Here is a 15860-nt window from a genome sequence, read left to right on the forward strand (position 1 = left end):
TCAAAAATTGCATAGTCCTGGAGGAATATTTTCCACAACCTGGCAACCCCAAACCTGTAAAGCATCCATAAATAATCCATTAATCATTGATAAAGCCGTTGATTACAGCCTGTAATGAACTTATTTGTGATGGACTTAGGGATGCGACCCCCCTCCCTCCACATCCTGGACCCAAACCGTCAGACCCCCCCCCCCCACTGACAAGCTTCAAACCAACTTTAATTTCACCCTCACTGATCTCTGCTGGGATTCAAACAGTCCACAGGGTTTTAAACAAAGCTCAACCACACAGACACTGAACCGCAGGACTGTAAAAACTGAAAAAGAAGAAGAAAGAGATTTTCTGGACGTCCTGACGGTCGCTGCTCCACGAGGTAAGGATGCTCACGGATAAATTCATCCTCACTCTGTTCATCTGTTCGTGTGTAATATATATATTATAATTATTTAACGGATAAAGTCTGATCAATGAGGATGTTCTGATTGGACATGACAGCAGCAAAACAAAAACCCAAAGTGTCGTTAAATACGAGACAGGATTTAAAACTGCTTTTAATCTACTTTTGTCGTTTATACAAATATATTCTTAATCCCCTAAATTACCGACCAAGGACCAAACATTATTCGGATTATTTGATTTTCTCTCTTCCATGTGTTGTTCTCGTATCAGTAAATCCTCCCGTCTTCTCTCTTTAATCTTCCCTTTATATTTGAATATATTTCAATAGATCTACACCATCATGAGACACACAACACAGGTTTTGATAGTCAAATATTTGTACAATGAGAGCAATTTGCACAGGCGGTTTAACCTACACTCATGAGCAATGTGCACAGGCGGTTTAACCTACACTCATGAGTAAAGCAAGGTTATCCGAGGTGATATCCGACGTCAAACCAACACTGAATGTCCACATTCAGTGGACACCCTGTTACCTCGTCCCCGTCTTCAGTGCAGCACATTGTGTTTTTTAAATTGTTTGCATGATAATGAAGATGACAGGACAGGGTGCAGCCCTGTGACTAGAGGTAGTCACAGGGCTGCACCCTGTCCTGTTTCTGTGCATCTTCATTATCATGCAAACAATTTAAAAAACACAATGTGCTGCACTGAAGACGGGGACTGGATCAAATCCTGGATTTATATTCCTTCCTTTAGAAGAGAATTCAAATCTGTGCTAATTGAAAATAAAAAATATGTATAATAATTTGTGTTTGTCTGCAGAGATGCCGTCTACCCTCTTCTGTTTGGGGGTGGGTGTGGTCTTATTCTCGCTGGCTCCGCCCACCCGGTCGTTTTCCCGTGGTGCCAGCCGCACCTCCTGTCAAGAAATGATTCCTGGTCACATTCGTGCTCAACCCCAGAACCCGCAGCGCAGCTTCGTCACCCTGCACACATCTGCCTCCTCTTACCTGCCAGGACAATTAATTACAGGTAGTAATTACAGGTAGTAAGTACCGTGTGCATTCCAATGTACTCGTACATTAACTCTTAAGCGAACCTGATCCATAGACTGAATAAATATGAATGTCATGACAGCTTCCAAAAGTGAAGCCAAATCATCTGGATTGCCCCCTGGTGGCTGGCTACAGTAAAGGTCATGCCACATGGCCGGCACCTTAAACCTTTTCATCCCCTGGGTTCCTCATTTCACAGTAATTGTAAGAACACTACAACAACGTGTTTGATATCTCTTCGTTGTGTTTCTTCGTATCCATACCTGTATCCTCAGTAACTGTTCGAAGCTCTCGGGACTTCATGGGTTTCCTGCTCCAGGCCCGGAGCGTGGAGGGGTCCGGGGGCAGGGCTGGAGCCGGGGGCAGAGCTGGAGCCGGGGGCAGAGCTGGAGCTGGAGTCAGGGCCAGAAGTGGAGTCGGAACAGGCATCAGGTCCACAAGAGCCGGCCCAGTGGTGATGGGTGGCTCCTGGACGCTCACTCCTCCTGGAACTCACACCCTGCGCTGCCTCTCAGAAGGCGACACCCTCACCCACTCTGATAAACAGCTGAAGAGAAACCTTTCGTTTGTGTGGAGAGCTCCTGATGCACCCATGGGTGACATACGCTTCTAGTAAGTATAGTCCACTAATATTTGTGAAAGGAAATGTAGACAAACGTCATCAGAATCCAAAGTCTAATGTCAATGTGTGATTATATATAATCTCCATACCTTTTTCCACTATTATATCATTTTTATTCAACAACACTCAAAACTCTGTCATTCCAGCATCACAGTGGTGCAGTCGTACTTTGTGTATTGGGCAGGTATTGAGTCTGCAGTGGTGCATGATGGGAGTCGCAGCTCTTGGAGTGGGAGCAAAACCACAAAGGTTGATGGAGAAACTCCAACTTCTGCACTGCAGGAATATGAAGTTACTGCTCTGCCAGGTACACAAACTTGTGTAGTGATGAGTCGTATAATGCAACACAAGTTGGCTTCTTCCTGTCATCCTATCTACACTTCAATGACACTGATACTTTCCTTTTTCTCACCCTATTGCCTCACAGCTCTCAGAGCCTACAGCGCATCAAACAAACCAACAAATGAGACAGCCAACCCTGCTACTACCACAGGACACAGTCTACCAAGAAGCAGTGGAACCCAACGCTACAGGTCCCTGGAACCAGTCACCCGTCCCAGCCTTGGCAGAGACCACCTGACCAACCAGGCAGGTAATGACAGGAACAGCCCACAGAGTGTGTTACATTAACACACTTTAAACTGCACATTGCACATTCTCATTGCACTCCTGTTTTGCATTTTGCATTTACTTTATTTTATATATTTTTTTCTATATATATCCTTTTATTTTATATTTGTTTTTTTTCATGTGTGTAGTACTTATTGTGTTTTTATGTTTTATGTTCCTTGTATGCACCTACATACCAAGGCAAATTCCAGGTAGGTGTAAACCTACTTGGCAATAAATACTTCTGATTCTGATTCTGATTCAGGAACTCTTCAAAATGCTTCCAGTAACAGTGAGAGAACAGGATTCCTCGCTGGTGTAACAGGAAGTGACACAGGAACCTTTGTGACTCATACTGAGGAACTCAAACGCTCTCTTTTCCTGTCCAACCACTTTCCAACAGCCCCAAGCTCCTCAGCTGAGAAGGCTGCAGAAACCCGACCTACTACCACTGTTTTACCAGACATCACTGTTCAAACCTTAACCAGTTCTCGGTCCCTTTCTTCCTTCACTCTTCTAAATGATGCTGATATGGAAACAAAAGAGGCAAAGACAAAGTTACAGGATCCAAAACTGTCAATTGTGACAAAAATGGTAAATACCCAAACCACCGCATATGCACATTCAACCAATCACAGCTTCAGCAAAACAAATTCCCCAAGACTCAGTACCCACAATCCAAGAGAACCAATCCAGGATCATACTAATACAGTAAAGTTCAAGACCCAGAGTAGTTCCTTTAAGTCCCGGAGGACAAACCTGACAGAGTCCAAAACTAGTCTAATAAAAGATGAAAATGGAAGCAGGTCACCATCCCAGCCCCAGAAATCTCACCTAAAATCTCCCCTCTATCCCCAAACTTCTTCATCCAAGTCTTTCCTTCCAGTTCAAACCTCCCAATTCAAATCCCTTCCCCATTCCATCACAATTTCAACCCCATCCCAGGCCCAACCTAACAAACCCTACAAGTCTGTGAGTGATATAACCAAACCTCAGGCTGAAACCAGTCCATCCAACCCTCAGCTTCAAACAACTGCCCCTCTGAGGAGCTATACCAAAGCTCTGTCCCAAACTATCCCCACTCAAACTCCCCAGACAGACCAATCCCAGTCGGACACACCACCTGAGGCTCAGAGTATCTCTCCCCTACCACAGCCCCATTCCCAAACTGGTGCAGCCCCGGACTTCACCTTTGAATTGAAGCAAACTCAATCCTCAGTAACTCCTACATCCTTGAACTCTCTACTTCTCACATCAAGGTTTTACCCAGTCTTTGCTACAAATCAGGGAAAAGAGGTCACAAATCATCAGCCTCAAACAAATATCAAAACCACTACCGTAATTTTCCCTTTCCCCTCAACCACTCCGTCACCTATATCTTCCGGGTCTACCCTTCAATCTTCAGCCTCGTCTTCCTCTCCTCGTTGCCTCCATCTACTCTTATCAATCCTAGATCTACCACTCCTCTTTATCCCTCTAGAAGTTCCACCGAGGTAACGGTACATCCATCTTTAAGATCAACATTGTTCACCCATTCCTCATCCTCCTCTTTAAAAAAACAACCCAAAACAGCTCCTGCACGATCTGCTCCTCCTTCTCCTTCCCCAATTTCTGTTCCTCCTCATTTCCCAGCTGTCCAACCTTTCCCCTACTTATCCTGTGCCGTACTCAAACTCTTCCGACAACCCATCACCAGCTCCCCTGTTTCCCCCGGTCCCCTCAACTAATCCTTCCTCGTCTCCCTTTACCTCTTCGAAGTTGAACACAGGTTCGACCTTTTCCTCATCCTCTTCTTCCGCCATCTCATCAGCCCTCCCCTCCACTGACTCATCCACCTCTTCCACACCCTCTGCTTCACCTTCACCTCCTCCTTTGACTGGACTAGTATCTTCCTTCTCACTGGGTTCCTCGTTTTCTACGTCCTCCCAGTCTACCTCCCCTCACCTAGGACCCTCTCCAGCTCCCCTTCGCTCTCTCTACAACCCCCCCATGTCCTCTCCTTCCCCTGTGCCCTCCCAGAAGCTGACCATGGGCCAGAGTCTGCTGATCCAGAATCACATTGCCCCATCAGATCCTCAGCCCGACCTCACCCCAGCAACACAGAGAACAGTGGTTCATCCGAATCCTGAACCTCATCCAAACCTCGACCCAAACTTCAAACTAAATCTCGGTTACGAGTTGAAAACACACCTTCCCAAAACTGATACTAAACCAAAACGTCCTCCCAATCCCCCTGGAACTCCAGACAAAGAGGGGAAGTATCCAGACATTATCCCCAGACACAGTGCCTGGGAGCTGGGCATGCTGCTGGGCTGCTCAGCTGGCTTAGGCATGGTGCTGGTGGTTGGGGTGAGGTACATGTACCGGCAGGCCTGTGGTAAACGGACAGAGGTGACGCTGAACGACAGGGAGAGAGAGTATGAGAGAGGAGAGAGAGGAGAGAGAGGCCTGATCCATGTCCAGGAGTGTGGGGACTTGGTCAGAGTCCGAAGAATCAGAGAGAACAGCTTTGTGCTTCTGGCAGAGTACGATATACTGGCAGCACCTGGAGACTGAAATACAGGAAACATGTGTAATAATATATGAACAAATGGACAGAGAAGGTATCAAAATACTTCTCAAGATCAGAGCTGCTGTGAGGGCAGAAATAACCACAACTGAAAAACATAAACATTCAACAATACATTGGTTGTAGGAAGCGAGTTAACATAGAATGACTTTAAATCAAATTAAAAATAACACTAAGCTATTTAACAGGATTACAAATCATGAACATAAATATTAACATTAAGACTTTTACACTTTCTAAAAACTATAAATATTATTATCGCAGCCTCGATCAATCCTGCAGGTTTTGAAGTGTGTTAATCTCGTTGTCATATATGACCAAACTGTTCTTCGGTCCTTCTTTACAACTTTTTGGGAAGTTGGAATAAAACGTTCCTGCCACCAACATGTTTAGAGAACTAGTATTTAAATCTGGCCTCCTGACGTATCGTAGACACGAGGATGACAAACACCATGTGGTGGACACTCTTTTCACATGAAAATGTATAGTTTTTCACTAGATACACAGTAGATGTATATGATTGCATAACTGGAGAACTTGTTTGTATAAATTCCAGTTTCGTGTGCTGATTTAGCAGGAGACAGTATTAAAGCTTTAAACTTATGTCTTTTGGTTGCACTTAATAATAAAGTATTTTTTTCACTATCACGTGTCTTGTCCTGGGTGTCACTGCTGTGGCTTAGTCATATAAAATCAAGAGGGTCTGATTGTGTGATCCGAAGAGCACAAGGCCTCCAGGTCTGCTGGAGAGGCTTATTTTAGCCTTGCTTCTTCAAATGACGAGACAGAAAGGACCATCTGTCAAACACAAGCTGGGTCAGTGGATTTAATGAGCTGCCAATACTTCCTTGGGAGTCTCAGTGTTCTTCCCCTTCTGGTCAGACAACAAAATGTAAGCAACACAAATCTGGTCCATTTAGAGAGCACGGAGATATGAGCACAACATATCATAGAGTGTAAAGTTTTTATTTCTTTATAGTTTCTTTTTAAAATAAAACAATACCCATACATGTCAAACTCACCATCTTCAAAATCGTAAAATAAACAGCTGGAAAAACAATCGCAGTGTAAACGGACAAAGACTGTAAAACGGTTACTGGACACATCAGAATGAAGACCAGTTTTATGAATTAACACTGGAGAATTTTGTTAGCGATGCGAAAACATCTCTACCAACAAGGCTGGAAACAGCCGAGACCGAGGATGTACCATCGCTCTCGTGTGTCTGTGAAAGTTGTGTTACATTAAGGTCCAGAAACTGACTTTTGTTTCCCATGAGCACCACGTTACCATGGATACACAAGGACACACAGCTCTGATCGGTGGTGGTGATGATGAAACATTCACCGTCACCCTGCTGAATGGGTGGTTCTCGTAAAAAAATGTGTTCCCGACCTCTGAAACGTCGCCTACATTTAGATTCTTCCTGTTTCTCTTAAATCATCAAGCTCACACTGTTTCGGAAACATTCATCTCTTTAAAATTGGATTTAAAGTTTTCAGTTGACGGAATAAAGAAAAGGAAAAATTATATCAGTAAGTCTACATCACCAACTCAGACTTAGAACAGAGCATCGTCTACATACAGATTCATACATAGACCCACCAACACAAAATTATACGAATGTGAGCAGCAATACGTCGTTTGGAAGGAGAGCAGGGTCCATCTACATAAACACATATGTAGAGTCAATTGTGTGGTTCGACCGGATTTCAAAAAGGAACTATACTCCTGCTTGGTCCAAATCAGACGTGTACGTCAAATAACGTAGAAAATTTTAAATATACGTACAGTTTAGGTACATTTGTGAATAAGGTAAAAAAAAGGAAACCTAAGAATGTGTATAGATCCGGGCAAGAACGATGATATTTTGGTTGTTAAATTAGATTCATTACAACAGTGTGCATGTCGTACCTTCGTTATTTGGATCGATCATTCGTTCAACATTATTCCTTCACCACAGGACCGCTCCTTCCTCAACAAATACAAAAGCTTATTTCTGAAAGTGTAAAACAATCAAAACAAGCCGTCAATATTCCACCGTACATTTAAAGGTGGGATCGTCCAGCATTAGTTTGATTATATCGATAAGTTAAGTGCGGGAATCATTCACATTTGTAGAAAAATGTAGAAAATAGCAAGAAAAAACCCCCCAAAAAACAATGGTCCCAGTAACTCCACCCATCACGTCCCCGTTGGCAGTCGCTGTTTTTCATAACAAACCCTCTTTGTTACAAAAAAAAAACCCAAACAGGATTCTTTTGGGTTATTCCATACAAAAATAAATCATGTACTTTAGCTTCTTTTAAAATATAAAAGTTGGAAATACAAGAGTCTTTCATTCACGTAGAAACTGAGAAAATCAAGGCAACTCGTCTCCTTCGCCACGCTGAGGTCTCTGTTGATTGGTTGTTATAAAAAAGGCACACATGACTCCGCCACAGTCCACTTGTATCGCAGTGCAAAAACCATGAAAACACTGATTCCCTCGCCGTCAGATGGGCTGGAGCGGCGGCTGCTGCTTCACCACCTGAACAGAGAGCCAAGAAGCACAACGTGTCAGAGAGGGAGATCTTCAGCAGACAGCAGAAGAGCGGAAAGTAAGAGGAACGAGTAAAGAGTATGAATCTCCCACCGTCACCAGGTTCTGTGGAAATAGTGTCAAAAGTAAATGAATCAGGTTTCTCCAAATTTCATTAGAGTAGTGAGAATTAAATGTCACAGGAAGTTTTAAGAAAATCTGATTTAAAAAGAACAAACGGCGAACGAAATAATTGATTAGAATTTTTTGTTGAAATGATTCAAGAGAAATGATTTATGCGTCAAAGCTGCTCTCTAGTTGCCGCAGCTTTGGACGCAGCTACAAATAAACACACAGACATTGACACGTAAAGCTGGTTTTGCCTGATTGACAGATATGGTTACAAAAGGGGTGGGGGGGGGGCAATTAAAAAAAAAATTGTAATTTGGGTGAACTAGCCCTTTAAGCATCACCATTAAAACCACCACCATTAACCCCACCACCATTACCCCATTCAACCCATCTGGTGCTTGATTCAAGTGAAGCTGGTGGATTTGCAGCAGTGAGTCCAGCAGCAGATTGTTTTTCCTGCCAGTAGGGGGAGGCTGTTTCACTCAGGTCGCATTAGAACAGGATTTTAAACTAACATCAGAAAACCCACAGGAAGCTGCTGGACGCACCGTCACAGAACCACTACAGACATTACTCCATAACTAAATCAGTTCTTGTTTGTTCGAGTCAGTTCTCTACTCACAGGACAGTAGTGTTGGAACGCGGCCCTATCTCAACACAGACTAGACTGTAGGAGAGGAGACAAGGTAAACAGGTGAGTATTGGAATGCAGCCCGCTGTCTGTTAACTGGTCAGATTAGGAGCTCTGAGCCAGCGCACTGAGGCGTCACCGGTGATCGGCGCGTACCTTCTGCTGCGTGGTCATCAGCTGCGGATGGTCGGCACGAGGACGGAAGCCGAGCAGGAATCTGAGCCGGGTGGTAGATCAACAGGGAACTGAGATCAGGGAGAGGTGCTCGTAGCCCTCGAACACGATCTTCAGCATGGGGATACCTGGACACGGATCACACACAGACACAAGATGAAGAAGTTAGTCAAAGATGGTTTATGTCATTTAGGTTGTTCTTATAATAACACTGATGTTTGTTCATGTTCCTGATCAGTTTGGTTTTAATTAGTTATTTGATGATATAAAAAACGGGCTGAGACGTCATGATTGACTCTGTGTGTGTGTGTGTGTGTGTGTGTGTTTACCCAGGGTCAATGACTTGTGTGTGGAGCAGAAGATGATGGCGACAGTGTCTGCAGGACTGAATCCTGAACCCGCCCTGAAAAGAAACAAACGCGAGTCAGATTATTTTTCACACCGCTAGTTTCCTTCAATCTCTCATTTTCTCTCAAGAAAGAGTGAGGAGAAAACAAAAAGGAGAAGTAAAGGAGGATGAGAGGATGGGAAACAGAGGAGGAGACTCACCTGCTAGAAAAGGTGAACGTTAGTAGCATGAAGCTGAGCTGGATGGAGAAAACTGTGGAGAACAAGAAAAGGATTTTGCCGTGTCAATACGTGGTTACACGATATCTGGAATTAAATTTTAAATTAAACCAGTTTCGCAGTCGTCCACTGACATCAACAGTCCCACAGAGATCAGGGAACATGGTAAAGGAGGAGTCTTTTGTTTATTTAGCTTGGTCTAAAGCAGGGGTCTTCAACTAAAATTGCAAGAGGTCCAGACATCAACCCTCCTCCCCTTCTGGGGTCCGGATAATTAGAGACATACAAATATGGGCTCTGACTAAATCAGCTTAATTAACATTTTTAAAAATTGCACAAGGTTGCTTTTGTAACAATACAAAAATCAAACACAAACTGGCAAAAATACAATGCCTATTCTGGACAAACATGAAACAAAGTGCAATAAACATTTTGTCTTGGAATTGCATATAGGCCTACATTCCATTTAACCATAAAGATGTAACATCCTCAAAGACAAACATATAAAGTGCTTTAAGTGAACTGAACCTTAACAACCATTTGCTTGCAGATCAACAAGTTCCTTCTGTAGAGAGGCCATATCGACGCACATTGAAGGTAATTTTAGCCTCCTGTGAAAACGTGGTCACATTTTTGACAGAAAAGGGATTCTGAATGAAAAGGACCTGTTCTTCCAGGCTGAAGTCATCAAAACGATCACTGAAGTTCCAATCAGTTTTTTCTAATGAACTCAACATGAGAAGGAAATATCTCTCTCACCCTGAATTTGCTTCATTGCTGGAAAATGTGTAAAGTTCTCTTGGAGATCCACTTTGAAAATCTCCAACTTCCGCTGGAAAGACTGGACAGCTGCTACCAAATCACACACAGAGTTGTTCTTTGGCCCTGCAGTTTTAAGTTGAGGTAATTTAGGTGTGAGGTTATGTCAACTAAGAAGGCCATAAAATCTTTTTTTCTCTCATCTTCCAAAACTGAGCAATCTGTCTGGCCTTGTGATTCTTCTGTTGTTCCAGGAACATTTTAATTTCATTTCGAATGGCCCAAACGCGTGCTGGAACTCTGCCTTTGCTCAACCGTCTAACATTGCAGTGCAGCAGGAGGTCATTTGAATTTGCATCAACTTCCGTCAGGGAATTCTCGAAGGAGGCGATGTTTATGTGATGACGATGCCCTGAGAAAGTTGATAAGTTTCATCACAGTATTCATAACCTCTGCATACTCTTCTGAAAGAGTAGAGCACAGAACAGATTTGTTGAATTTTTTTTCTGTCAGTTCACGTCTTTCTTTTCCATCCAGAAGTGTTTCGGACACAGCATTTAACGTCAACTTTCCCTAACTTTTGATAACGCCATACTTCGCCTTCATCTCCGTCTGCGTGCTTCTCTCTGCCTAGCAACCCGGCTGCACGGTATATATGATAGCAACACATAGGACCCAAGAGCGGCTCCACTGGGCTGGCGTCGTTATGCCTGATTTAAAAGTCTCTTAAAAGTCAAACAAGGCCACCGATGTATTTATACTTTTGTTTTTAATGGAGAGTCGCGGTCCGGATGGAAACCTCTCGCGGTCCGGACTTGGGACCGGAGTCCGCCAGTTGGTGACCCCTGGTCTAAAGTCTCAAGACAAGGCTGATGGTCCTGTCACCCCCTGGTGGCAAACAACTGGAACATGCGAGACAAGTTTTTTCTTCCTTAAGGAAACTGTGTGTAGAAGGTGACAGGGTTATATTTTGTGTCAAGTGATCTACCTCATTACCTACAGACAGACAACCTGGAAACATAATAACTCCAGGCTCTGCCTATCGCTGCCACTGAGGCACAACACCAGAGAAACCTGTTCATTAGAGAGAACCGGAAGTCTAAGCTGAGTTATCGTTCCTATTTTATCCCTGAAACTTAGATGAATAAAATCTAATGAAGCTGGATCTTATTTTATATTGCTAGATTATTTAAATCTTGAATATCTCCTGAAAGTTTCCAGCTTTGTCAACATGTTTTTGCCTTATCGTGTTTCCATGGAGACGTGCTGTGAGTGACAGGCGCTGGTACTGACTGATGAGGACGACCAGCAGCAGACTGGTGGGGTCCAGCTCGATGTTGGGGTTACTGAACGTGTCACAGAACGTGGTGTAGATGATCATGAGGAGGACGGCGCTGCTGACGACACCGAACGGAGGCTTCTTCCTCTCCAGAAACTCCCTGAGGAACCGTCGACACACCTGAGCACACACACGCACGAGAGAGACGTTCAGGCCGAGACCAACACTGTACAACTAACTACAACACACCACACACACAAACTCTTACCTGACCCAGGACCAGCGGCACCACGACCGTCATGAAGAGCTGAGAGAAGATGGAGGAGAAGGGAACGGACGATGAAGATCCAAGCTGCAGGAGGAGGAAGAGGAGAAGGAGAAGAACCTTGAGAGAGATAAAGACAATCCAACGCAAACACACGGTAGGAATGACATCATCACGAGTCTTTTACAGACGTATCAGTGTTTGTTTGCTGATATGAAAAATATATAATACACTTAAAATATCAAACCTTGATTGGATTTCTTTATCATAATGAAGTCTGAGAATCACCAATGACTTTTTAAAATATATAGATTGTCAGTATATTGCTATCGGAATAATTGGTACTGGTCCCAAACATTCGGCCGACTCCAGTCATAAATTATGATATCATAATGTCTGTCTGAGATGTTTTAGCTTCATTTCTGGAGGAAGTGGAGACTCGACCTTCATCTTTCAGTGTGTTTTTGTTTTCCACAGGTCGGACTTACAAAGAGCAGCAGCAGCACTGGAGTCACGACGATTCCCTGCGGAACCAAAACCACACAGTTACATCCTGAACCAACGTTCATTCATAATTCACAGTCCGACCCTGAAAGCATCTCACCAAGAAGCTCCCGAACGCTGAGCTTGAAGATGGCGGCCGCCTGGACACACACACACACACACACACCACACACACACACACACACACACACACACACACACAACACACACACACACACACACACACACACACACACACACACACACACACACACACACACACACACACACACACACACACACACACACCCACACACACACGATCAGTTACCATGTCAACACGCTGCTCATTGCTCTTCAGCATCACACCATCCGTCAAACACTGGAGGACAATAACCTGCGAACATGTGAGCGTGTTACCTCGTTGCCTCCGACCGCCTTGGTGAGAATAACGGCGGATGACACCGGAGGGGGCATGCAGCTCACCGTCTGTAACCTAGGCAACCACGACAGCAGGATGAAGAGGAGGATGAGCACGAGAAAGGCGAGGAACAATCATTTCCCACCCGTCGTTCAAAAGTGAGACACATTTAGAACGATGTAATCACATTAGAAAAGTGATCATAGAGGGTTAACCTCCCCTCGCAGTAGGACCTTTTCAAAATAAAATGCGGTTTACACATTAAACTCTTTGTTACCATATAAATCACATGAATGCAGCTCAGTGGGATTATTAGACATCAAATGTAACTTTTGAATCATCAGGTGGTTCCTCCTGTCTAATTATGTTTGATTTCAGAGCGCCCCCATGTGGCGAGGAGGGTGAAAGACAGCTTTAAAAGCCATTCATTGAATTTGTTGCTTCAGGCCGTACACACACGTACACACACGTACACAGGGTCTTTCAGTCTGTAAATAACTCGCCCTTCAGGTACAGTGTGGAAGGGACGTGAACAAAGGGTGGCATTCACAGACCCACTCTTCCTACCCTCTGAGCAGCCATTGGTCGATGGAAGTGAGCCCCAGCACTTGGAGCAGCAGCCACATGGCCAGCGGGAAGAAGACCAGTGTGAACGACTGCACAAAGAGGTGGAGGCGAACGTGAAGCAGCGCGCTCGTCAACTCCTGCAGAGACAGAAAAGAAATCACTTAGATTTGTATTACTCACGTGACACATGAGGGAAAGTGGCGAGCTGGTGTCAGTCGCTGTCTCACCTCAGTTTTCAGAGACAGGCCGCTGTTGAAGAAGATGAGCGAGACGGCAACATAGGCGATGGTGACCTCTGGCTTCAGTGGACCTGAGAGAGAGAGAGAGAGAGAGAGAGAGAGAGAGAGAGAGAGAGAGAGAGAGAACAGAAAACAAGTATATTTTTGGTTTGCGGACAAAACAAGATGTGAGGAGGCCATCGTGGGTTTTGGGAAACAAAAATTTACCATTTCATGGACCAAACAAGTCTTCGATTAACAAAGAAAACAATTGTTGATCGCATTCCTAATGTAAAAATAAATAAGACTAGTAATAATGTTGAAAACCTGGCCCTTATTTTTGTTTCTGTCTTGTGATAAAGAGTAGATTTGACTGAACAACAGTTTAAACTGAAGCAGCTGTGTCTTCTGCAGTTTAAAGCTGCAGTTTCCCCAGAGCACCTGAATGCAGCACAGACAGTAGCAGAGTTTCTCTAATCTCCAGGTCGACATGTGAAGGTGTGAACGAGGCCACTTATCAGTTTAGGTCACGACCCAAATGTTGATTTATCTCTTTCACAGCTTTCGCTCTTCTTTACTTAACAGCAGCAGGTATATGGGCCCCTGGGGACCGTGGCGAAGTTAGTTTGAGGTTGGGTATTACACAGGGCTTTCACTTGGGGACCATGAATAAGAATAAAATACACCTGCATTGTTTTAAATAGCTTTTCATAGCTTCATGTGATCCACTGACTCCAAACCAGTGCTGAACTGTATTATTACCCTTGATGAGCACAGCTGTCCTAGTAGATTTGATCAGTCCTGACCCTGAACCGTTTTACTGCTCTGGACAAACAAGTTGGTGGAGCTCAGTGTCTAAAGGTGTAACCGCCCAATTAAACCAGCATTACCAGGCAATAATAAACCCTGAATTTGACAGGAAGCCGGTGACGAGAGGTCAGTGCTGGTTTAATGTGATCAGACTTAATGTTTCCACTCAGGAGGTGAGATGCTGACTCTTAGAGTCATCTCATCCAGAGGAAACAAGTCAGCATTGGTTTGGAGTCAGAGCGTCACGTGACACGGAAGCTGTCAGAATCAATTATCTCTAATTGAAGTATTAATGTCCAATGAGCAACATCCAACCTGACACCGACTTCACCGCCTCAGGTGAGTCACACAAGGTCCAACCGTGGAACTCAGCCCAGCGAGGGGGCGCGCACACGGGAGCGCGGAGCAGTGTGTTTACATTAGTGCTGATGAATGCAACGTGTCACCACACACACACACATACACACATTAATAACGAACTGCCATTTAAAAATCCCGCTATTTTACAGTGTTCTCCCTTTTACACGAACATTAACGTGTAGTGTGTCATTCATTCTTACATAATCTTCGACAGTAGGATCCAACCTTTAATTCGGCATAACTCACGTACACGAGATAACGTGTATTCACCGTGTTGGAGACGAATTCCGCCGCACTCCCTCATGTCCGTGGACAGAAACAGAGTAAAAGTTGTGACTTTATTTCCACTGAAACGCAGATTTAATAATCATTCACCTGCCGAGTTATCCAGCGACTGTCACCGGTTAGTTTAAAGTGTAAAGTTTGTCTTTGTTCGATACTTTAACTCTGATCCTGGTGTTTCTGAACAACTGCGGTGAACTTCCCGAGCTCCGGTTCTCAAACTCCGACCCTCTCACCTCCTCTCACGCCGAAGCTGGGCTGCAGTTTGGCGGATAAGATCACCACCACGATCCCGATGATGAACCATTCCTTCCGGACCCTCGCCAGGAGGCCCATGTTTCAGCCCCCGGGCTCCAGCTGATCACCCCGGCGTCCCCCGTCACTCCAGCCGGACCCGAGGCTCCGCAGCTCCGCAAGCTTCTTCTCCTGCTCCGGAGGATGTTCCGTCAGAAAACACCAGCGGGACATCCGGAGCTGCTTCCGGTCACATGGGCCGCAGCTCCACCGGTGACGACTGGAGCAGAGGCGCCGCAGAGTTTATGTTCAGTTACCGTAATGTAGGTAAAAACAACACCGGTACAAAGTATGTTTTTCTTTCTCTCTTTATACAAGAAGTTTAATCTTTTCTAAAACTCTTCAGATCAGATTCCAACGTTTAATGATGTTATATTTTTATCTTAAGGGAATCTATCTTTTAAATTCTACGTGAAGTGTCTGAGTTTCTTGACAAGCGCTACGCAAATTAAATGTATTATTATTATGATTGTTTTATTATATTAAAGGAGGGTTCGTTTGACAAAATTATAAAAAGCAGCATACAATCATAGAAAAAATTGAATAGGGTTGTTAATAGTTAAAAACGATCTGATGATAATGTTGAATAAAACCAACAGCTGTAGAACTTTGTCACTAATGTTACAGAATAGTTCACACCGCTTCTGCATTAGTCATTTATTTGACATTTAACAAACAAATGAGATTATTTGAAACACATTAAAAGTGAATAATACAAATAATTTATCAAACAGCTTTGTCTGTTATGTTCTTTTAATGTCTATGTGCAGTAAAATGTTCATCTTCACTTCTTACACTGTTAAAGGAATAAAGGAGAATGTTTTGGTTTTGTTTGTCTT

The 15860-nt window shown here is 44.0% G+C and overlaps 3 protein-coding genes and 1 long non-coding RNA gene across 6 annotated transcripts in view; 2 read left to right on the forward strand and 2 right to left on the reverse strand.

The window, feature by feature from the left end:
- Nucleotides 1-1195: 1195 nt before the first annotated feature.
- On the forward strand, nt 1196-6364 carry LOC117752175 (reelin domain-containing protein 1-like). The gene is made up of 6 exons (XM_034569367.1): nt 1196-1435; nt 1734-2070; nt 2227-2387; nt 2508-2696; nt 4245-5251; nt 5584-6364. Exons 1-5 carry the CDS (start codon nt 1198-1200, stop codon nt 5243-5245), a joined length of 1926 nt encoding a protein of 641 aa, XP_034425258.1. The 5' UTR covers nt 1196-1197; the 3' UTR covers nt 5246-5251; nt 5584-6364.
- A 611-nt stretch (nt 6365-6975) lies between these two features.
- Nucleotides 6976-7491, forward strand: LOC117751940. The gene is made up of 2 exons (XR_004611940.1): nt 6976-7073; nt 7106-7491. It is a non-coding gene; the product is annotated as an uncharacterized LOC117751940 (long non-coding RNA).
- A 1211-nt stretch (nt 7492-8702) lies between these two features.
- On the reverse strand, nt 8703-15199 carry slc10a7 (solute carrier family 10 member 7). The gene is given in 14 exon segments (XM_034568931.1): nt 8703-8754; nt 8757-8782; nt 8785-8844; nt 9046-9119; nt 9266-9317; nt 11336-11501; nt 11590-11673; nt 12075-12110; nt 12191-12214; nt 12216-12230; nt 12490-12565; nt 13058-13194; nt 13285-13367; nt 14964-15199. Coding segments are annotated over 14 exon segments (972 nt in total). The 5' UTR covers nt 15064-15199; the 3' UTR covers nt 8703-8715.
- Nucleotides 15200-15756: 557 nt separating this feature from the next.
- Nucleotides 15757-15860, reverse strand: part of ttc29 (tetratricopeptide repeat domain 29) — a 4204-nt gene continuing 4100 nt past the window's right edge. For all 3 annotated transcript variants that reach the window (XM_034568914.1, XM_034568913.1, XM_034568912.1), the window contains exon 11: nt 15757-15860. This exon is cut by the window's right edge and continues 130 nt beyond it. The gene's annotated coding sequence lies outside the window, so the exon portion shown is untranslated.

This window comes from Hippoglossus hippoglossus, chromosome 18, assembly GCF_009819705.1.
Source record: "Hippoglossus hippoglossus isolate fHipHip1 chromosome 18, fHipHip1.pri, whole genome shotgun sequence".
Lineage (NCBI taxonomy): Eukaryota > Metazoa > Chordata > Actinopteri > Pleuronectiformes > Pleuronectidae > Hippoglossus > Hippoglossus hippoglossus.